This window comes from Apium graveolens, chromosome 5 (genome assembly GCF_009905375.1).
Source record: "Apium graveolens cultivar Ventura chromosome 5, ASM990537v1, whole genome shotgun sequence".
Taxonomy (NCBI): Eukaryota; Viridiplantae; Streptophyta; class Magnoliopsida; order Apiales; family Apiaceae; genus Apium; species Apium graveolens.
The window spans coordinates 276043759-276068073 of record NC_133651.1 but is presented as its reverse complement, the minus strand read 5'-3'; the positions used below and the strand labels follow the sequence as shown (position 1 = coordinate 276068073).

The following is a 24315-nucleotide window of genomic DNA, read 5'->3' as shown; positions in this document are numbered from 1 at the left end:
AGCCTGAGGAGCATGGGCTGGGTTATCGTCTTCCAGGAGGACGTCCAGCACGAGGTGCTACTATGGCTAGGCCAGGGCGTGGTGAGGCTGGTTCTTCGAGAGCTCAGGAGGGTGCTGGGATGGGTGATGCCTAGTATAGGAGGCTTTCATGGCGGATGGATGCCATGTATGAGACGCAGAGCAGGTTTGCTCAGGAGCTCACCCTTGCATTAGGGACCGCTTTTTGAGGCCTAGGAGCTGATATCCAGTGGCCAGTCTTTGGTGAGGACTCTGCATACCCACCGCCTAATACTCCACCCACTGAGGGTGATGATGATGATGACTCCGAGTAGGTATACCCTGTGTTCCTTTCTACTACTTTCACTGAGGACAGTGAAGATTTTTAGTTTGGGGGTGGTAGTTAAGGAATATTGTGTGTGTGTCATTTAGTTGCATATTCATGATAGTTTAGTTCATATAGTTGCATAATTTATGCCATATAGTTTTTTTTATGAATGTCATGTAGCTCATGCATTTACTATGATCCCTTTTGCAATGATTTATCGACTGAATTGTGATATTGATGCGAGTGTAGTGATAGCATTAAAGTGATATTAAGTTGTGTAGGTTGATATGCATGCTAGAAACAATTGTAAGTCCACTAAGTCTTAAAGAATGCGTAAGGGCTAGATTGTTGTTATGATTTGGTTGTTTTCAAGGTCAATCTATTTATTATGCTTAGAATTCGATTATAGGTTCTTAGTGATAAAAACATGAAAAGAAAAATTTTTGGAGAAAAAAATATGGAAGTTGTTGCTAGTTGTGGCTAGGCGTCAAATGGCTAGTAGCCGGCTCGCTTATGTTGCGAGTAGTCTAGGGTTGAGTAAGATGGAGCGAAACGCACTTGCTCAGAAGTTATAAAAAAAAAAAATATTTTTTGCATAATTGATCAAGAGTGGGCTCTTTGGTATTCGAGTTATTAAGTTCTTAGGGGACTTTGTGCCTAGTGACCTAAGGCTTTTAGAGTCTGGGATCCGCTAACCTAACGCTCGTTACATGGATACCATTGTATAAGTCTTTTGTGGACCTCACTCATTGCACGGTCAAATAAGCATTTGAGTTGTAAATAAAAAGCACGATTCCGTAGTAAGCTCCAGAGTTCTTGTAGTGTTGTATATCACTTTGTGCCTAGAATTTTTATTCTTTGTATAATCGTAGGATTGCCTTGAGGATAGTCTAGTCATAGTAATTGGTCTAGTTCCGAAGCATATCTGTTAAGCATTTGCACACACCATGTTTCTGGCTGTATGTCCGGTTGCATTAGTTTATTGATCTTCTGTTGTCTAACTGCATTCGTTGAGATGTGACAATTTGGTTGGTTAATTGTAGTAAGGGGGATCGTTGCATTTTCATATAGATTGCATTCATGCATATTTTTATTTGTTTTTGAGTCTGTGACGCTTGAGGACAAGCATCGATTTAAGTTTGGGGGTGTGATAAGTGGCATTTTATACCACTTAGAACGTCTTAAAATGGCTTAAATTGGTGTCTTGAAATCAATTATTTTGTGTATTTGATGCGTTTTTCTAGTGTTTATGCATTTCAGGGTATTAGTTGCATTTCGGGGGAGGAATCATCAAGAATAAGCCTTGGCATGTGTTCACCATTGCGAGAGGAAACGAATGGGCAGATAACGGCGAAGAAACGGAGCAAGCTTGGAATTTTTCCAGTAGGGTCCTGCGCGCCCGCGCAGCAATGCTGAGCGGCCGCGCAGCAGTCTGCGCGCCCGCGCAGATATGCTGAGCGGTCGCGCAAGGTCGGGGAAAAAGCTGAATTATTTTAGACTTCTACTTCTGTGTGGCTTCCAACTTCTATGTAATCTGAGTTTTATGGGACTATTATATAGGTAGATTTGAGACATTTTCACAGAGAGTATTAAGGAGATTATGTTTTAGATTGTGTTTTATGCAAGAAGCGAAGGAGATAAGGAAGAAGACCGATTTGGCACACCGCAACGAAGAGGAAGCATATATTCTTGTGATTCTTGTTTCGTTGTAACGTTGGATGCTAGTTTTCTTGCTTTGACTTATTTACTCTTGTGACGTACTCTGTTTTAATATAATTAGTGTAGTTATTATTTTCTTGTGTTGTTTGTCATGATTTCATATGAACCCATGATGGCGATAAGTTCTATTATGGGCTAATCGTGATCATGGGGTTACGACGGATTTATTATGGAATTCTTTAGTTAATTGTTTAATACTTTAGTGTGTGATGATTGCATGATATCTAGTATTGGTTGTGCATATTCGTCTTATGTGCGTCGCGAACATATAAGATAGGGTGTTAATCTCTTATGAAGCGACGGTGGATCTTGAGATTTAGAACTTGCCATGCTAGCATAGGTTCATGTACGTCGTGCATGATTAGTGGGTAACTCTAACAGTTTTATTTGCCCTATGTAATCAAAAGGGATAACTTGTGCTTAAATCGTTGTGTTGTCAATTTCTGTAGACATATAGGAACTCAACATAATTGATGACTATTCAACTTCTATCTTAATTGTGGATGCTTGGTAGAATGGTATTAGTACAATGAAAGTTGGCTTTTATCAGTTTCGTGTTATTCGATTAATGTCATCACTGTCACATGCTAAAGTTAATAACAATGGCTATAGAAGGAAGTAATAATGAAGTTGTGATCTCATGAGTGTTTTATTATTGATAAATTGAAGTGTTAGTTAAGTGGTTAATTGAGTAGTTAATTATAGTTAATATTTAATCAACAATTTTAAGTGTTATTATCTTAACATTGAGAAGTAATCATACATTGGTGAGTGAGTTTAATTAGACAATAATTTAGTCTGAGTCTCTGAGGGAACGAACTAGAAAGTATTCTATATTACTTGCGAACGCGTATACTTGCGTGAATATTAGTGCGTGTTTTCGCCCTAACACAGCCCTCTCATTTTCAATTTCTTTACTTGACATATATGCATATATATGTATGTGTGTGTAACGGTGTGTGTGCAGTGTACTGTGTGTGCGTGTGTACGAGTGGGTGTGTATTGGTGGCGCGTCTCACGCGTGTTGCTGTGTTGGTGACTGTCCTTTTCTATTTGGTTCAGTTAATTTCAAAATTCATTTCATTATTTTATAATTTTTGCAGGTTATAATTGATTAATATTCATGATATAAAAAGAAATGAATTCTGTGCGGGAATTTTAGTAATCGGTGGAATTTTCATGTTGGAACCCGAATAATCGGGTGCCCCAAAATTTTTTCCACCGTCCGCGATAAATTTTTATGAGCGGAAGGTGGACGGTGATGAATTGATTCTAAGTCCTAATTTTATGAAATAAATAAAAATGATTCGTGTAATTGGTTTCGTATGTAAATAATTGTGTGATTGTGAAAATTGGGCTGTGACGTGAATTGTGATCTATTAGGATTGACGTCGATGATGTTTCGACGGGTAGGCTTATAAATAGAGGAGTCGCTGTTAAAATTTTTCTAAAAATCTATTTTAAATATGAGAAGCGTACTTTATAATATGAACGTTTTACCCTTATGTGAATACTGGTTACGTGATTATGTGTATAATCATTATACGAGTTGGGTTATCGAATTGGGTTATTAGGATTCGAGGATATCAAGGATGTTGATATAACTAATTAGGGTATTCTGTGAATGTGGATCCCAGTCGAGTTTCGCTAGGACTGAAGTCAGCGTAAAAGCTACTTAGAGTTTTTGTAAAGCATTGCAAGACAAGTACCCCTGACCATTCTTTTGTGGTTCCGTACATATGAATAAACTGTTACTTTATTCTCGTACAGGAATATAAATGTTTTAAGTTACGTATCCCCTATAGTTATAAATAACTGTTTTAAACCTATTTTGGGGAAAGGTAACTTCGAAAGGTACCTATCTTGAATGAAACGATTTGTGAAGCAGATTTTACATGTGCTTTTAAAATGAATGATTTTTAAATGGGATAGGTACAAGTGTTTTGAAAACTGGATAAAATGATCAGATATGGGATACATAGGGGCCAGAGTGGCCTAGCGAGCTGGTGTAAGAGGCTAAATCGGTTACGCGCATTACATAACCGATTAGTCCAGCAGGTTAGAGACCTAACTAGTCTCTATTTTGGAACAGGTGTATGGGATGACAGTTGGAGCCGTCTGGTGTTGATAGCCTGATCAGCTGTCTTCATATATCCGTTATGTATCTGATTTGGCTTTGCGATTCCCATAAGGGAATAAGTGATTGATACAGTTGAATTAAAATGAGAATACCATGCTAAAATTGGACTCTATTACTAACACAGCACATAACTATGTTTATTTTATTAAGAGCATGGTAGTTAGTGATATCCAGTTTCTTTATTTACGGTTTTCAAAATGATTTACAGATTATGGAATTCATGTTGATTTATAGTTCTGTTCCTATAACTATTTATTTTGCTGTTCTTATGTTAATGTTCATATGTTAATGTTCATATGTTGGTACTGCTGAGCGATTATATGCTCACCCTTGCAACCTGTTGTATATATCGCAGATGCCTAGAATACCGATCAGACCTTGGCAGAACCGTGTCTCAGCCCCTTCAGGACCCGGCTCCTAAGAGGTAGTTATTATCAGACCATGTGTGGTCTGATGAGTTGCTGAATAAGTTTAGTGTGTCAGACTTTTTGAATAAGTGATTTGTAATAATGAGTAACTTGAATTATACTTGAACCTGGACCAGATCTTGGTTTGGTATCATGATAGTTTAATATTAATAATAATCTTGTAATATATATTGTGGTTTGTTGTATTTAGTGACGTCAACTCCTGACCCCGGGGTTGAGAGCGTCACAGTTGGTATCAGAGCTACAGGTTCAAGTCCCTGATTCAGGTTAGGGATTGAGTTAAAAATGTATATAAATTGTGTCTTAAGGTTTGAGTCAGCAACTCATGTAGAGGAGCAAACCTTAAATTCAGTCAAGGGTTCCGACGGCGTTACCCACACATCTATTGATGTTTTGATAGAACTGCCTTAACCTTGTTGTGTCTTTCCTGTATATTTATTTTATTGGCAGTGGCCTATAGTGATTTCCAGTTCTCCATCCTAGGAGAACAGGTCAGACTCAAACAGTTCCGACTCAGAGAGGACCTTATATGTTCTAGCCGAGGAGACTCCTTTACCTCCACCACAAGTGTCCCCGTTTGTACCGAGGGATATCCCTGGACCTAGTGCCCGTCCTCGTTGGGTACAGAGGTGAGTATCTGCTGTTAGGGATTTCCCACCAGGCTGTGGTACCAGTTCTTCTTCCTCGAGACCTCTGGTTCCTCCATCTGCTCCTAAAGGTGCTTCATCCCTGATTCCCTATCATGTTCACCGGGCAGTGAACAGGTCTTTAATTAGAGAGCAGAGCCCAGAGCTGGCTGCACATCTTGACCAGATACAAGTTGGACCTTTTCAGGGTATCCATGTCCCTTCACCTGATATTCAGGGCCGAGTTAGGTCTTTGACCCAGATTGCTGTAGAGAAAGCTAGTTCTATTGACTCTTTTATTAGCTCAGAGTTTAGGGCCATTCAGTACCATGACCTAGTTAACTGGTTGGTATTTGAGTTACGCTCTATTGGTGGCAGTGGTAGTGGGAGTGGTTTGAGCAGAGGGGCAACAGTGATAGACAGAGCTCAGAGTTGGTTTGCAGGAGCTCTGTAGTTGTTTCCTTTATATATGTACATTATTATGTCGTAGTTTGTAGTAGGCGGAGGCTGCTATGACAGCCAGTTTTATTGTGTATTCGGATGGTTTTCTAGTTGGATATCAGTTGTATCTGTTGGATTTCTATTGGTTGTTATATAGTAGCTGCTTTATTATGTTATTCAGTTTTCATATACACTTGGGCATTGTTACTATTGTTGTTTCTGTTGCTGCTATTTCTAGAATATAATCAATTCACTCAGGATGGATCCAATTAACTGGGGATGAGGATATTGTCTTAGTGGCAACACTCTCCTGGTACATATGTATAAACTGTTTGGAGCAATTTATTTTCTTATATATGACTGTTGTATTTCAGGAGAATTACATTAAAGAATAATTCTCAACCCAACAATGGATCTGCTAAAGATCCCTCCATGACTGAATTGATAGATTTGTTGTGTCATAAGTCTACTCAGTTAGCCCAACAGCAACAGCAATTCCAACACCAGCAACAATAATTTCAGCAACAACAGCAACAACTCATACAACAACAACAACAAATCCAACAGCAGCAGATGCAAATCCAACAGCAGCACCAGTTGAGGGGGGATGACCCAAGATATCAGTTTTAAGTCTTTTCAGGATGTGAAACCCCCAGAATTTAAAGGTGATGTGGATCCTGGTGCTTCCGTGATCTGGTTGAAGGAAATGGAGAAAGCTTTTGCACTCACCAAGGTGAGTGAGGATTTAAAGATATATTATGCTAGTTATTATCTGAAAAATGATTCAAACTATTGGTGGGAGTCTACGCGAGCGTTAGAAGGGGAAGGTCCTATTCCATGGACCCGATTCACAGAACTGTTCTTGGAAAAATATTTTTCGGATTGTCTCCAAAGTCAGATAGAGATGGAGTTTTTAGAGTTGAAGAAGGGGACAGAAGTGTCACAGAGTATGAAGCCAAGTTCACGGAGTTGGCTCGTATAGCACCAGAGTATGTGAGTTCGGAAGCTCAGAGAGCGAAGCAGTTTCAACAAGGATTGAAGCCAGAAATTATGAGTGGAGTTGTAGCCTTACAACTCAAGACCTTTACTTGGGTAGTTCAGGATGCCTTAGTAATAGAAAGTGACCAGAGGTTAGCTGCTAAAGAGGAAGGTGAGAAGAAAAGAAAGTTTGAAGGTGGACCTGCAAGGTCAGAACAAGAAGGAGTAAGCCAGAAGTTTTAGTGCCGGTTTGGAAAGAATAAAGATAGAAAGTTCAGGAGACAGAACTTCCCCGCAAGCTAGACCCAGTACTACCGCAGTTACTTCTACTCCGACAAAGTTCAACAAGCCAGTGATCGATTGCAAGACAAGCAGAAAGAAGCAAGTGGTCAGTGCAAAGAGAACGTCAACTGTTTCAAGTGTGGCCAGAAGGGTCATTATTCCACCGAGTTTAAATCTGAGAACCAAGGAGTAACCTATTTTAGCTGTGGCAAAATGGGGCATATTGCTAGGATTTGCAAATCAGTTACCCAGGGCAGCGTAGGAAAAAGTGCATGCCAAGGACCAGCAACAAGTACCGCTAAAGCTAGAACTTTTAAAATGATTAAGAAATCTTCGGCTCAAGATTCTGATGTAGTTGCAGGTACGCTTTATCTTAATTCCGTGTCTGTTAACGTTCTATTTGATTCGGGAGCGTCTAAATCTTTTATATTTGTGAACTGTGTAAATAAAATGCAATTAATGTTGGAAGAATTAGATGAACTTTTTACCATAGAGGTGGCTAATAAGGATAAAGTGCATGTAAGTCAATTCTGTCCTAAGTGCTCCATAGAGATTTCAAGACATACTTTCCTTGCTAACCTAATACATTTTGAGTTTGGAGTATTCGATGTTATTTTAGGCATCGATTGGTTGTCTCTGTATAAAGTAAATATTGACTGCAAGAAAAAGACAGTTGTTATGTATACAATAGATAATGTAAGGATACGTTATCAAGGGCAAAAGCAAGATAAGAAGTTTCTTTCAGTACCACAAGTAAAGAAATTGTTGCAGCAGGGATGTGAAGCGTATTTAGCTCATGTGGTTGACCCTAAGAAGGAGACCCCTACTTTCGATGAGATTCCCATAGTAAGAGAATATCCCGACATTTTTCCGGAAGAATTGCCAGGATTACCACCTGATAGAGAGATAGAGTTCTTCATTGATTTGATACCAGGAGCCGAACCAGTATCTAAAGCTCCATATCGAATGGCTCTAGTAGAAATGAAGGAATTGGCCAAGCAACTTCAGGAACTGTTGGATAAATGAGTTATCCGACCAAGTTTTTCTCCATTGGGTGCTCCAGTGTTATTCATAAAGAAGAAGGATGGAAGTATGAGGTTATTCATTGACTATAGAGAGCTAAACAAGTTGATGATAAAGAATAAATATCCTTTACCGAGGATTGATGATTTGTTTGATCAGCTTAAGGGAGCATGCTATATTTCAAAGATTGACTTAAAATCTGGCTACCACCAACTGAAGATAAAACCTAAATATATACCCAAGACTGCATTCAAAATAAGGTATGGCCATTATGAGTTCTTAGTGATGTCATTTGGATTGACCAATGCACCAGCGGATTTATGGATTTAATGAACCGGGTGTATAAGGAGTACTTGGATAAATTTGTTATTGTATTTATTGATGACATCCTCATCTATTCAAAGACTCCAGATATCACGCAACGCATCTAAGGATTGCCCTTCAAAGGTTAAGAGAAAAATAACCGTATGCAATGTTTTCCAAGTGTAAGTTTTGGTTGACAGAGGTACAGTTTCTTAGACATGTGGTAAGTAAGGAAGGTATCAAGTTAAAGATTGAATCCGTATCCAAGTGGGAACAACCAAAGACTCTGATGGAAGTAAGAAGTTTTCTTGGGTTAGTAGGATCGTAAAGGATTTCTCTAAGATCGCATCTTCATTAACCAAGTTAACTAGGAATAGCGAGAAATTTATTTGGATGGAGAAGTGTGAAGAAAACTTCCAGGAACTAAAGAAGAGATTAGTATCAGCTCCAGTACTAGCTTTGCCAGATAAGACGGGGAACTTTGTGATTTATAGCGATGCTTCTTTAAAAGGTTTAGGTTGTGTACTAATACAACACGACAATATCATCGCATATGCCTCCAGAAAACTAAAGCCTCACGAACAGAAGTATCCAGTCCATGATCTTGAGTTGGCAGCTATATTATTTACATTGGAATTGTGGAGACATTACTTGTATGGAGAAAAGTGCGATATTTATACGGATCATAAGAGCTTCAAATACATATTCACTCAGAAGGACCTGAACATGAGACAGAGAAGGTGGTTGGAATTAATCAAGGACTATGACAGTTCAATTAACTATCACCCAGGTAAAGCCAATGTGGTGGTTGATGCCTTGAGCAGAAAAGAGAAACTGAATATGGTTCAGATTACAGACGAGCTAGCACGAGACTTAGAAAAGATGGACATTCAAGTTCGAATACCAAGAGAAAGCAAGGAGCAACTGTATGAGATTACCTTCCAGCCAACATTAATGGAAAAGATCAAAAGATGTCAAGAGGGAGTTATGGAATAAGAATTGGACACTCTAACATGAGAAGAACTATGCACCCAAAAGGATAGCCGAGGTATGTTTAGATTTTCTTCTAGAACTTGGATTCCCAATATGATGGAACTGAAGAATGAAGTGTTACACGAAGCGCGCAATTCTTGGTTTTCTATCCACCCTGGTAGCACTAAGATGTACCAAGATTTGAAGAAAAACTTCTGGTTTCCAGGAATGAAGAAGGATATTGCAGAGTGGGTTAACAAATGTCACGTTTTCCAGAAGGTAAAAGCAGAACATCAACGGCCAAGTGGATTATTACAACCTTTGAAGAAATCCTCAAGTAGAAGAGTCTACTTGGGAGTTAGAGTCAGACATGCTTGATAAATATCCTCATTTGTTTAGTAAGTCAAATCCCGGGGACAAAATCTTTTGAAGGGGGAATGATATAACGACTCGTATATTTTGTATTATTTTAAAAGTGTAATTGTTGAATTATTAATTAAATAAAATATGTTTATTGGATTTGATAGCCGTGTATTGGTTTTTATTAATTATTTGTGATTATTGGTGTATGGGATTGAATTGCGTAGTTAATTATTGAGTTGTATTGTTTTGTTTCACTTTTAAAAGTGATTTTATTGCAGTTTTATTTTCATAAATATCTAGATTATCTCTAAAAAAAATTTATGATTTCATAATTTAAATGATTATTTTTAGGATTTTATAAAATTGAGAAATCAATATTTCATTAATTATTTATCTTTTAATGATTTTCTGATTGCATTTATTTGTAAAATCAATATTTAATTCCAGAATTCTTCAAAAATTACGAAACTCATATTTTATGAAGTTTATAATATTTCGAGAATTTTAAAATTATTTTGGAAATTTTTGAGATTAATTTCACCCGCGCGTTGATTCGTTTAGTTGTTAAAAACGGGTATAAATTGTGTTTCAGAAATGGTTTTAAAATTTTGAAATTTACGTTTTAATTAGTTTCGGGATTTTTATAAATTTTAAGATTATTTTGAAAATGTTTTGATTAATATTTAATTGAAGATTATACCATTAAAAATAGATTAAAATGACGTGAATGGCTTGCAGTCGGTCGATATAAAAATAAAACGACATGTATCCAGTAAAATTGGACATGTGTCGTGTGCTGGTGTTTCAGGAGGGTGAGCAGTCATTTGAGTTTAGGGATAAACATCAATTTCCCTTGGTCTCTTGGCGGATCTCTCGACTTGTCTCTCTTTCTCTCTTCTTGCTCCTCTATTATCTCTCCTTTTCCTTTCTTTTTCTCCCGTCTTCTTCCTTCCTTTCTTCGGCTGTTCCTGCCCTGTGTTTCGCCGCCGTTTTCCGGCAGCCTTCTCTGTTTTGATTTCTTTACTTGACATATATGCATATATATATATATATGTATGCATATGTGATTATGTGTGTGTGTAACTGTGTGTGTGTGCGTGTGTACGACTGGGTGTGTGTCTTGGTGGTGCGTCTCGCGCGTGTTGCTGTGTTGGTGACTATCCTTTGCTATTTGGTTCGGCTATTGCCAAAATTCATTTCATTATTTTATTATTTTTGCAGGTTGTAATTTATTAATATTTGTGATATGAAAAGAAATGAATTTCGTGCGGGAATTTTAGTAATCGGTGGAATTTTCGTGTTGAAACCCGAATAATCGGGTGCCCCAAAAAATTTTCCGCCGTCCGCGATGAATTTTTACGAGCGGACGGTGGACGGTGATGAATTGATTCTCAATTCTAATTTTATAAAATAAATAAAATGATTGGAATAGTTGGTTTCGTACGTAAATAATTGTGTGATTATGAAAAATGTGTTGTGGCGTGAATTGTGATTTGTTGGGATTGACGTCGATGATGTTTCGACGAGTAGGCTTATAAATAGAGGTCGCTGTCAAAATTTTTCTAAAAATCTATTTTAAATACGAGAAGCGTACTTTATAATATGAAACATTTTACCCTTACGTGAGTACTGGTTATATGATTATGTGTATAATCATTATACGAGTGGGGTTATCGAATTGGGTTATTAGGATTTGAGGATATCAAGCATGTCGATATAACTAAGGTATTTTGTGACTGTAGATCTCAGTCGAGTTTCGCAAGGACCGAAGTCAGCGTAAAATCTACTTAGGATTTTTGTAAAGTGTTGCGAGGCAAGTACCCCTGACCATTCTTTTATGGTTCAGTACATATAAATAAACTGTTACTTTATTCTTATACAGGAACATAAACGTTTTAAGTTACGTATCCCCTGTAGTTATAAATAACTATTTTAAACCTATTTTGGGGAAAAGTAACTTCGAAAGAAACTTGTCCCGAATGAAACGATTTGTGAACCTGATTTTACGTGTGCTGTTAAAATGAATGATTTTTAAATAGGATAGGTACAAGTGTTTTGAAAACTGGATAAAACGATCAGATATGGGATACATAGGGGCCAGAGTGGCCTAGCGAGGTGGCGTAAGAGGCTAACTCGGTTGCGCGCATTACATAACCCATTAGTCCAGCAGGCCAGAGACCTAGCTTGTGACGGCCTCAACCCCGGGGTCAGGGGCTGATGTCCCCAAAATATAAAAATACAAAATAAACTTTATTATAAAACACGACCCCAAAGAAGGAGCCGATGCAGGTTCAAGTATTATTTAGGTTACAAAACAACACTAACTTATTCCCTGATCCAATACCCTAACTTATTACAGCAACTCATCAGACCTCAGGGTCTGATACAACTACATCAGAGGAGCCGGGACCGGAGGGGGCTGACACTCTACGCTGACTTAGTCTTCTAGACATCTGCAATAAATAAGTACAAAACAAGCTGCAAGGGTGAGAAATCAATTGCCCAACAGTACCTCTATATGAATAATAAGTAAAACAGTATATATAAAACAGTATAGGAACATATATCAAAACTGGTTTACGAAAACAGGTAAAACAACTATAAACTGGATATCAAAACTAGCATGCTCTGTAAAATAATATCAACTGTAGTGTGCTGTGTCAAAATACCATAATCAAATTTTAGCATGCTATTTCCTTTCCAAAACCACTGTCCATTGCTGGACCCATAAATCAACTGTCCCGTTACGGGGACCACAAACTATTTGTTCCGTTACGGGAACCATTAAACCAAAGTCAAATATAAAAGTGGATGAATTCTAGGGATAGCTAATAAGTCTATCCCACCACAATTTGTTCCGGAACTCAGAGACTAGCTAGGTCTCTGTTATGCTGGACTAAGCGGCCTACCAGTGAGCGCATCCGACTTAGCCTCTTACGCAACCATGCTGGGCCGTTACCTAATAACGGCCTCTTACGCAACTGACCATCCAATATCTGATTCGTGCTTATCCAGTTTCCAAAATCATTTACACCTATCTCTCTTTTTAAATGATTACAACACACATTCTAAAAATCCTTTTTAATTTTTTTATCACAATCTAGAGATAGGCATTTTCAGAAGTTACTTTTTCCCCAAAACATCGTTTAGTAAAACATAATTAAATACAGGGAATACGTAACTTAAAACATTCTGTTCCAGTACGTAATCGAAATCCAAAACTATTCATATATACTGAACTGTAAAAGATTAGTTTAGGGGTACATGCCTTGCGAAGCTTTGTACTAACACTGGCTTGACTCTAATTGACTTCAACTACTGGGTCCTTCGACTCGAACCTACGAAATTGAAACAATCCAGGTTAAATGACCGATTATGCTTGACTTATCCTCACTAAACTAATTACCCAATGATACAATTCCCGACTCGTATATATTCAAATAATAATAATATACACGCAATAATAGTACACATAACAACAGGGTTTGATTTGTATTTATCGAGATATCTATACTCGATTCATAATTAAAAGTAATTTTTAGAAAAATTTGGACAACGACTCCTCTATTTATAGACCTACCCGTCGAAACATCAATCGATGCCAATTCCCAACAACCAATTCTAATTGCCACTTAAATAAATTTTAGTCCTGAAAATAATTTATACGAGTTGCTTTATTTATTTAAAATATTTAGGACTCAGAACGGGGTCATCACCTTCCACCGTGCGCTCGTAAAAGAATTCATCGCACACGGCTGAAAAACTTATTGGTACCCGAAAATATACAGGTATCCGAATAAATTTCACCGATTAAAATTATCGCTCGCTTAAATTATAATTTATCATCACGAATTTTAGTCAAGAACTTCCTGCAGAAAAGAGGAAATTAAAATTTAAAATTATAACAATCCAGTCCATCTGCACACACGGGCTCAACAAAAGCCCAACACAAAACCAACAGCAAGGCCCAACTTAACAGGCCCAACTGCAACAACGGGAAGAAGAAACATAGCACAACACGGCCCCACATGGCCACACGCGACCGTCGCCGCAACACACACACAGCACACACTAACACACACACACACAACACACACTAACACACACACAACACAGACTAACACACATACACAATCATACAGTACCCACATACATATATATATACAGTGGCATATATATACATATATAATCCAATAAGACTGATCGAAACCACCAAGCCTCACCAGAAATGGACGGCGGCGGCAACGAAGCAACCAGAAATGAAAACGGAGAAGGACAACGAAGAATCGCCGGGAAAGTGTGAGAAAATCGGGAAGAAAAACGGAAACAGAGAGGGAAGGGAGAGATAGAGGGAGAGAGAGGAGAGATTTATCGATAGAGAGACGAGAGATTAGAGAAAGAGAGGGAGAGAGATTAGAGAGAGAGATTGATGTTTAATAAAAAATAATGAGTTATCTGCTGTGTTGCCCCGAAAATAAGCCATGTGTCTGTGGTTTAATATTATTATGACACGTGTCCCCTTTTTTTACTGTAAATCCCAAAATTGCACTCGTATTTTGCGAAATAACGAACAAACCTACGAATAAAAATTAACCCAAAAATTTCCAAATCAGTTTTAAAATATTATGAACAACTCGAAGTTAATAGAAGCATTAATTTTGAGATTTTAAAATAATTTCTGAAATGCAATCTATACCCACTTTTACCAAATAAACGAAACAATACGCATGTGAAATTAATCCCAAAAATTATCAAAATAATTTAAAAATCCTCAGAATATTGCAAACATAATAAAATATAAGTTTCATGATTTTTGAAGAATCTTAGAATTAAATATGGATTTTACAATTAAACGAAATCAGAAAATCATTTAAGAATAAATAATTCACAAAATATTGATTTGTAAATTTTCTAAAATCCCAAAAATTATTATTGAAATTACAAACTCATAAAAACAATTTTAAAGACACTCTAAATATTTATGAAATCAAAGCTGCAATAACACCACTTTTAAAAGTGAAACAAAAATAATATGGTGCAACACCTAATCATAAAACACATCACGCAGTCCAACAATCACATATAAATAATAATAAGTACAACACAGAGACCATAATCAATATAAAATTCTTATTTAATTACTTACACAATGATTACATAATTAAATATTACAATAATGTGTGAGTCGTTATATAGCTAGTCTCTGAGTTCCGGAACAGGTGTATGGGATAGAAGTTGGAGTCGTCTGAGCGATTATATATTCACCCTTGGAACCTGTTATATATATCTCAGATGCCTAGAAGACCGATCAGACCTTGGCAGAATCGTATCTCAGCCCTTTCAGGACCCGGCTCCGCAGAGGTAGTTAGTATTAGACCATGTGCGGTCTAATGAGTTGCTGAATAAGTTTAGTGTGTCAGACTTTTTGAATAAATGATTTGTAACAATGAGTAACTTGAATCATACTTGAACCTGGATCAGATCTTGGTTTGGGGTCGTGATAGTTTAATATTAATAATAATCTTTTAGTTTATATTGTGGTTTGTTGTGTTTAGTGACGTCAACTCCCGACCCCAGGGTTGAGGCCGTCACAAAGTTAGTAGTATTTAGGTTCCTTAGTTTGATAATTCTCAGTATAATATATGAAAGAAAAAGATGCTTTTATATATTCGGATTTCAAATCCTGAATATATGAATGTCTTAAGGAAGGGAAGACATGTGGCTATGAAGGATCATCTAATTATTGAAGGAACTCAAATTCTATGTCCTGAAGTTGAATGGACTATAAGGGATAAATAATTGATTGAATTGGATGAAGGTCTACAGCTCATTTTGGTGGATTCAATGGATGATTATATGAGTTACCAAATTATGGTTTGTGAGAGTGCAAGGCACTTGTGGGAAACCATATGAAAGGAATTGAAGACGTCAGGTAAAGTTGACGGAACGTTTTGACTTCACAATATGGGGCTTTTAAATCTTTTCTAGAAGAAAGTATAACCCAAGTTTTTGAAAGACTAAATAAATTGTTGAATGAGTTGTGTATACATGGTAAAACGTATCCTCAAATAAAATTCAACAGGAAGTTTATGCTGACCTTTCCACACCATTTAGAGAACAAAGCTTCATTTATTCGTGAACATGTTGATTTTGAGATAATGACACTTGAGAAGTTGTATGGTAATATGAAGACACATGAAATGGAGCAAGGAAAAAGGAAAATCATCTATGGTGGTGGTACAGTGGATTGAAATAATTCTAAATTACTCAAGACCACTACAAAGAGATGGATATAACTACCGAAAAGCCTAAGTCTAAAGCTGAAACATTTTTTAAAGATGAAATGGATGACAGAAATATGTCGGGTGATCCAAGTGATTACTCTACCACTGAAGAGCTATAAAGTATGAAAGACCCTACTTTGGCCAAGCTTGCAGGGATGTTCAGCAACATCGGGTTTAGAAGAAAGAAATGCTTTAGAGGTTCTGGAAGCAGGAAATAGAGGATGTAGATCGGGTTCATCTTTAGGGTCTGGCTACAAGACAAGGATGGTCGATACAAGAAAGTTTGGATGCTATAATTGTGATAAGGTTGGGCAATTTTCCATTAAATACAGAAAGTCCCACAAAGCAAAGGATAAAGGAAAATTTTATCAGAAAAAGGATTCTGGTAGTTCAAAGAAGTATCCAGTGAAATATTACATAGATAAAGGAAAGAGCTGGGATGATACTGATGATGGAGAAAAGCAATATGGAAATCTTGCACTGATGGCATAATCTTCTTCACATGTAAAATTTCTAACTATTCGTTCTTTACCTATTGATAATCTATGTGAGAATGAACACTGTGTTGCTTTTGAAGGGTTTCGAGCACATAAACGCAACGAAAATGATGTAAAATTAAATTAAAACCAGAATAAAATTGAAACCCCACGCATGATCCATGCGAAAATATATATTTAATTCGTAGTAAGAATCTTTACCTTAAAGAAGCTTTAAGAGTCGAAAAAATATCAATTCGGTCACTCGTTTCATCCAATTAAATCAAGTATATCATTGCTTTCCAGTTTGACTCAATGTGATCATTAATTTGAAAATTTGTATAAAAAAAATCATCTCCCGATGACTAAATTCATAAAAAAATTTAACTTTTAAAATAACTAAATTGATACAAATTTTCAAATTGGTAACCAAATTGAGTCAAACTGGAAAGTAATGACCTATTTGATACATTTGGATAAAATGAGTGAACAATTTGATATTTTCCCCCTTTGAGAGTTGATTAATGGAGGATTAATGGAGTTCCAAACCTTGTTGAATCACCATGTATCCCGCTCTCGCGATGTACGCTCTATGATATCTACAGGAACGGTTTTTTTAAGGATTGATGTGTACAAGCACTTGAGAACTCCATCTCCACCTCTCTTCCTCTTTCTCCTTGAACGATTAGGGTTTTGTAAACCATGTATCCTCATATAAGGAGTTTATATAGAGAGAGAAAAATGAGTTTTCTAATAATAATCTAATTATAATTAATACTAATCTGAAATCCCAATTTATTATTTAATTAAGTCACACTTAATTAATTAATAACTCTTGCAGAATTAGTTTAAATAATTTGTCTATTTTATTTATTTAATTAATTAAGTCATACTTATTAATATCATAAATAAAACAAATTACTTGTTTAATTTAAATTCATAATTGTTACGACCGGCATTTTGTGCAATATTATTTGTGAACTTTGTATAATATTAGAGCCGATTATAAATATACCTAATGACTGTACATTTGTGTGAATGGAATTTGCTGCGTTATAAGTTGCTTTATGTAGAATATAAATTTTTCAAAGCAAGAGTTTTATTATTTGCCTTTATTTTTTATTTATAAGGAATATTCTATACCTTGGAAAATTTTCTTTTAAAAATTATTTCATTCATAAATTTCAAAAGTGATCTCATAAAATTTTTAAAAATCCAAGTTATTTTATGGTACAACTTTTATAATTTTCGAATAATTAATTTTATTTATAAAAATTATTCTTTGCAACTAATTGTTTACTTAAATTACATTTTACTCTTTTGCCCATGCATGCAAATCACTTCTAATTCAACTCAAGGGCACTAGAGTCAATAAACACCCCACTAACCACTTCTACCAAGGCCACTTTACCAAAACACCCTTGCATGCATTTTTACTTCCAATAAGAGAAGGGAGATAGTGGTAAAAGCACAACCCACTCACCAATTTGCATAAGTGTAATGATTTAACCTCAATCAAACTCACAGTCAACCACATTCACTTCACTCCAACTCATCTCTCTCTTTTTCTCTCTTCTTCCCCTTCCCTCTCATTGCTCTCGGCCAAAACCCCCATTCCTCACTCCCTTCCATTTTTCCATCCCATTTCTCATCTTCCCTAGTGTAATTCCCCTACCTACATTTATTTTATATACTTCCCAAGATTTTTGTGATTGGGAGATGAAGTTTCATGGTTGCATGTGTAGCTTTTATGTGATCTCCAAAGAGAAACTCTTGTTTCTTGTGAATTTAAGAGCTCTCTGTTGTGAATATGTTGTGTACTTGATGATTACCTAAACAAAACATCTAAGTAAATTTTACTTAGTGAAATAATGTAGCACTCCACGGATAAGAATTATAGTCCCGACGGATAACTCGTTTTAGTCCCGACGGATGAGTAACTTATTATCCATCGAGTGAGTAGCTTATGTAATAATAAGTTTGTAGCACAGTATTGTATGCGCCTTTGTATAGAATCTGTAGTAGTATATAAGTCATGTTGACTTTAACTAGATATGCAGAATAGGTTGATTAACTGTACATAAGCAATGTCTTGTAATTCTGTATAAGTGAAATAAAGTCAAGTGCCAAAATAGCTATCAACGGATGCTTAACAAAGCTTCGATGGATGATCAAATGACTTTCAACGGATGTTTAAAATAGCAGTCGATGGATGATCAAGTAAGTCATCGACGGATGATCTGAAAGTCGACGGATGATCATATCAAGATTCAAACATCAGCTGAACAGTGAAAGCTGACACACAGCCGTCGAGTTGGATACAAACACACTGTGGAAGCCCATTAACTGGGTAATAGAGGACGAAAAGCAGCAAAGATCAAGACTATTAGATTTTATATTTATTCAGTTCTTTTGACTTTGTAATCTTGGTAATATATAAACCAAGAGAGTAGCAAATAAAAAAACAACTAAGAGAGCTAAGAAACAAACACAGAGAAATCTTTGTAAGCACTATCTTTAGCATTTCCTGTGTTCTTAGTATTTTTATTTTGTATAAGCAGCTGTGAGCATTTCTGCACACAGAGTCCTCTCGATATATTAAATATATCTCTGGTGGAATTGTTTAAATCCACCAGAAAGTTTTTAAAGACTCTTGTTTTTAATTACTCTTGTTTTGATTCATTAAAGTTTATATTCCGCATTGTGCTAATCAAAACAAATATATCTATAATCGAGTTGAACATTTTTATTTCAAGAAAAAGTTCAAGAATTTCATTCAACCCCCCTTCTGTAATTCTTGCTATATTGTTAAGGGACTAACAATTGGTATCAGAGGAGGCTCTTAATCTATAAAGAGTTTAAAGATGAAAACAATACAGCAAGATGAACAAGAAAGATGTTGGAGTCAAGATTCCTTTTCTTGATAAAGATAATTACCATCATTGGAAGGTAAAGATGCATCTTCATATGCTTTCTCAAGATGAGGCCTATGTGGACTGCATAGAAAGAGGCCCTCATGTTCCAATGAGAGCTGTAACAGGAAATGAACCATCTGTTCCAAAGCCAAGGCATGAATGGTCTGACCCTGATCTTGAACAAGTCAGGAAAGATAAAAAGGCCATGAACATTCTGTTCAATGGTGTTAATGCAGATATGTTTGATAACATCATCAACTGCAAGACTGCCAAGGAAGTTTGGGACACAATACAGATAATCTGTGATGGTACTGAGCAAGTAAGAGAAAATAAAATGCAGCTCCTGATTCAGCAATATGAGCATTTTCACAATGAAGAAAGTGAGTCACTCACTGACATTTTTAGTAGATTCCAAAAGCTACTAAATGCTCTTAAATTGCATGGAAGAGTCTATCAGACTAAAGACTCCAATCTGAAATTTCTCAGATCTCTTCCAAAGGAATGGAAACCAATGACAGTCTCATCGAGAAACTCTCAAGATTATAAGGAGTTTACTTTGGAGAGACTGTATGGCATTCTGAAGACCTATGAGCTTGAAATAGAGCAGGATGAAAGAATGGAGAGAGGAAAGAAGAAAGGAGGATCCATTGCACTAGTGGCTGAACTGGATAAGGAGAAGGAAGTGAAGATGGAAGCTGTGGAATCAACTTCAAAGGCCTGTGAAAGCAAGGGTAAAGGGCTAGCTACAGAAAGTAAAGATTCTTTGAGTCAAGATGACATGGAGGACATTGATGAGCACCTAGCATTCCTTTTAAGAAGATTTGCCAAGCTCAAGTTCAAAGAACTTTGGAGCTGCCAAGCCAAATAGAAACATGGTGGATAAGTCAAAATTCAAGTGTTTCAAATGTGGCTTGGCAGGGCATTTTGCAAATGAGTGTAGAAAGTCAGATTCCAGTAAGAAGAGATTTGAGTCTGTGGATTATAAGCAAAAATACTTTGATCTACTCAAACAGAAGGAAAGGGCTTTTATTACACAAGAGAATGACTGGGCAGCTGATGGTTTGGATGAAGATAAGGATGTCAGCTATGTCAATCTAGCCCTTATGGCCAAATCTGATGAAACAGAGACAAGTTCCTCAAGCAATCAGGTAATTACTATAAACCTTGCATATTTATCTAAAGCTGAGTGTAATGATGCATTAAATGACATGTCTACAGAATTGTATCATTTGCGTGTTACACTTAAGTCCCTCACTAAAGAAAATGCTAAAATCAAAGAAAACAACTTGTTTTTGAGTGAGAGGAATAATGTGCTTGAATCTCAGTTTGTTGAGTTTGAGAAACTAAAAATTGAGTGTAGAATTGCTAAGGAGGAATTAACTGAGTCCTTGAAAAAGGAAGAAATTTTAAAGAAGCAGCTTGATCGTGAACAGGAGGTGATTAAAGCATGGAAAACATCCAGAGATGTTCATGCTCAAATCACCAAGGAATTGAGTCCTTTTGTGATGAAGCTTGGAAAAAGAATAAGGAGAAACTAGAACCTATTTTGGTAGATGGATTGCTGACAGATGTCTCGACGGATGATGAGGACTATCCGTCGGATAACAAAATGTGTTATCCGTCGAATGATAAAAATCCTAATCCGTCGGCTGTGAGCAAACCCATTAACAAAGCCAAATTAACCAAGCTAAATGAAAAGTATGGGTCTGTTTCCAAGAACTTTGTTTCAGGGGAGTCAAGTCAAGCCAAGAAAGGGAAGAAGGCTAATATTGGTCACATGACTATCAAACAGTTGAGTGACAGACTTGAGAAGATAGAGGTAAAAATAGAGACTAAAAGGAAAAACAATAGGAATGGTAAAGTAGGGATTAACAAACATAATAACTACACACCTGACAAATATGCTCCTAGAAAAATCTGTGTCAAATGTGGTAGTGTAAATCATTTTTCTGATAATTGCAAATCTGCCATGCCTACTCCCATGTCTGTTCAGCCTCAATTCTCTAACATGAATGCCATGCCTCCTATGCCTGTTAATGTTATGCCTACACAGAACATGAATGCACAGTTTGCTAACATGCCATTTGCACCTAATCCATATTATGCTGCATACAATATGCCTCAAATGCCATTTAGCATGCCTTACTGGAATAACATGTTTGCACCAAGCATGCCATTTCCTGTTAGCCATAACATGCATAATAATTTTGTTGCATCTAGTGGTTTCAAAGGCCCAACCCAAATGACTAAGGAAGAATCTGAAATTCCTAAGTCAAATGAGTTAAGACCTAAGAAACAGAAGAAGAAAGCTAACAAGGCAGGACCCAAGGAAACTTGGGTACCAAAATCAACTTGATTTGATTTTGATGTGTGCAGGGAAATAGAAGGAATCTTTGGTACTTGGATAGTGGTTGTTCAAGACACATGACTGGTGATTCTACCCTGCTCACAGAGTTTGAAGAGAGAGCTGGCCCAAGTATCACTTTTGGAGATGACAGCAAAGGTTATACTATAACGACTCGTGTATTTTTTGAATCATTTAATTATGTAATTATGGAAATTATTAAATAAATAAAATATGTGTGTTGGTGTTGATCGCTATGTGTTGTTTGATTATTATCCATATGTGATTTATGGTGTACCGGGTTGTCCGCGCAATTAATTATAGGATCGTATTGAATTGTTTTCACTTTCAAAAGTGGATGTAGTGCAAATTTATTTGCATAAATATTGGGAATATTTTTAAAATTGTTTTTATGATTTTATAATTACAATAATTATTTTTAGGATTTTATAAAATTGAGAAATCAATATTCTATTAATTATTTATCTTTAAATGATTTTCTAATTACTTTTATTTGTAAAATCCATATTCAATTCTAGAATTCTTTAAAAATTATGAAACTCATATTTATTTAAGTTTGGAATATTTCGAGAATTTTAAAATTATTTTGGAAATTTTTGGGATTAATTTCACCCGCGCGTTGATTCGTTAATTGATAAAAGCGGGTATAAATTACGTTTCAGAAATTATTTTAAAATTAAGAAATTTATGTTTTTGTAAACTTCGGGATATTTGTAATATTTTAAGACTATTTTCGTAATTTCTGAAATTGTTTTAAGTGCAGCTCGGGTCGTTAATTGTGAAATGCGGGTACGAGTTGCATTTCAAAATTACTTCCAAAATTACGAAGAATTTATTTTTAATGACGTTGAATTATTTGTGATATTATAAAATGTAATTGGTAATTTTCGGTCCATTTTATACCCAACTTTGTTCGATAAAATTTTATAACTCGAGATAAAAAAAAAAACCTGGCATCGGGAGTTTCAGAGACACGTGTCCATTTTGATAGACACGTGTGGTTCACAGATTTAACAGTCAAGTTTATATAAAAAAGAAAAAAATAAAGAAAGAAAGAGAGATAAGCACAACTATGCTTACCCCCTTCCCCTGTTCTGTTCTATTTCCTCCCGGTAGCCATTTTATGGTAAGCCGCCACCGCCTCTTTTTGGTGGTCTCGGTGGCTGTGGTTCTGTTCATGTATGATTGTATGTATATGTGTGCTTTGTATTGTGTTGTTGTGGTTCTCGGACCGTTCCTCGCCGTTGTCCTTTTCCGGCGAAGGTCGCGGCTGTGTTCTGGTATTCTGTTGTCCGATTTTTGGCTTTTTAGTTGCGTGTATACATATGTATATACGTTTGCCTATTCACTGTAATTGTGTTGTGTTTGTTCCTGTGGTGGCTGGTTGTTTGTTGCCTTCTGTTTCACGATCGGGTCCTGGCTTTTTCCGATTAGCGCGTGCGGTGCGCGTGTGTCTGTTTGGTTGCGTTTTATATTTATTTATAATTTTATTTTTATTCCCTGCGGAAAATTTACTTGAGTAATATTTGTGAAATAACACATATTTCGAGCGGGAATTGTTAATAATCAATCGGCAAAATTTCGTGTTGGAAACCCGGGAATTTAACGGGTACCCGCGAAATTTTGCCGCCATCGGCGATGAGCTTCGGCGAGCCGATGGTGGACGATGATGATATATATCTGAGTCCTAATATTTTAAAAGAAATAAATGTAAAAACTTGAATAATAATAAATGGTTGGTTCAAATCAGTGGTTGGGATTTGTAGAATTGGAATGTGATTGGATAATTGTTACGATTGTTGTGTTTGGGATTTGACGTCGATTGATGTTTCGACGGGTAGTCCGATAAACAAAAGGGGACGCTGCCCGATTTCCGGAAAATCGAACTACGGAAATACGGGAGCGTATCCGAAGATTATCGGGACGTCGAGCGAGTAGAAGTAAATACATATACGTATGTTTTATACAGAACCTAATTGGATGTTGTGTTATATGTTTTGTCCAAAACACAGTAACCCTAATTTCGTAAAATGACGAGTATACGTATTTTCTGAAAACGAACACTGAACCGATTTTCGAGAACGTGAACCCTAAGTGATACGTGTATTATTATATGAAGTATGTTACGAGTCGGATTTTGTTAACATTCGGGGTAGATTGTTAGCGAGGATATGTCAAGCATAAGCGAATGTCTAAGTTAGGATGTTTCGATCTTGTAGGTTCTAGTCGGAATGCCTGAAAATTGGAATTGGACAAAAGATAGTTGGAGGTGAGTCGAAAAGCTCAGTAAAGTCCCAATCAAAGGACTTAAGTATTGAGGTCGAATCCAGAGTGATATAGTGGTTGGACGTAAAAGCCTAAGCGGCAGAGTTGGCCCAGAATTGATCAGTAATAGTTGTAAAGCCTTGTAAGGCAAGTATTTCTGATCTTTTCTTCAAGATATATATATTACCAATGTTTTCGAACTGTTTTATAACATGTCACTATTATACAAAATAACTCCTGTTTTATATTGTAAGAGCTTCAAACCATTTAACCTTGAACCCTGATTTTCTTGATCTTGAGCCATAAGCCTTATTCTTTGTAATCCGTCCTTTATTGATCCTCAGGCACCAAACCATACAAATATAATACTACTTCCCAAAGGTATAACTACCAACACCAAACACTGAAAG

The 24315-nt window shown here is 36.4% G+C and overlaps 1 protein-coding gene across 1 annotated transcript; it reads left to right on the top strand.

The window, feature by feature from the left end:
• Positions 1-6516: 6516 nt before the first annotated feature.
• Positions 6517-16376, top strand: LOC141660977 (uncharacterized). The gene is made up of 3 exons (XM_074467953.1): positions 6517-6866; positions 6978-7884; positions 16038-16376. The coding sequence occupies exons 1-3, from the start codon at positions 6517-6519 to the stop codon at positions 16374-16376; spliced, it is 1596 nt and encodes a 531-aa protein (XP_074324054.1).
• The last annotated feature ends 7939 nt before the right edge of the window (positions 16377-24315 follow it).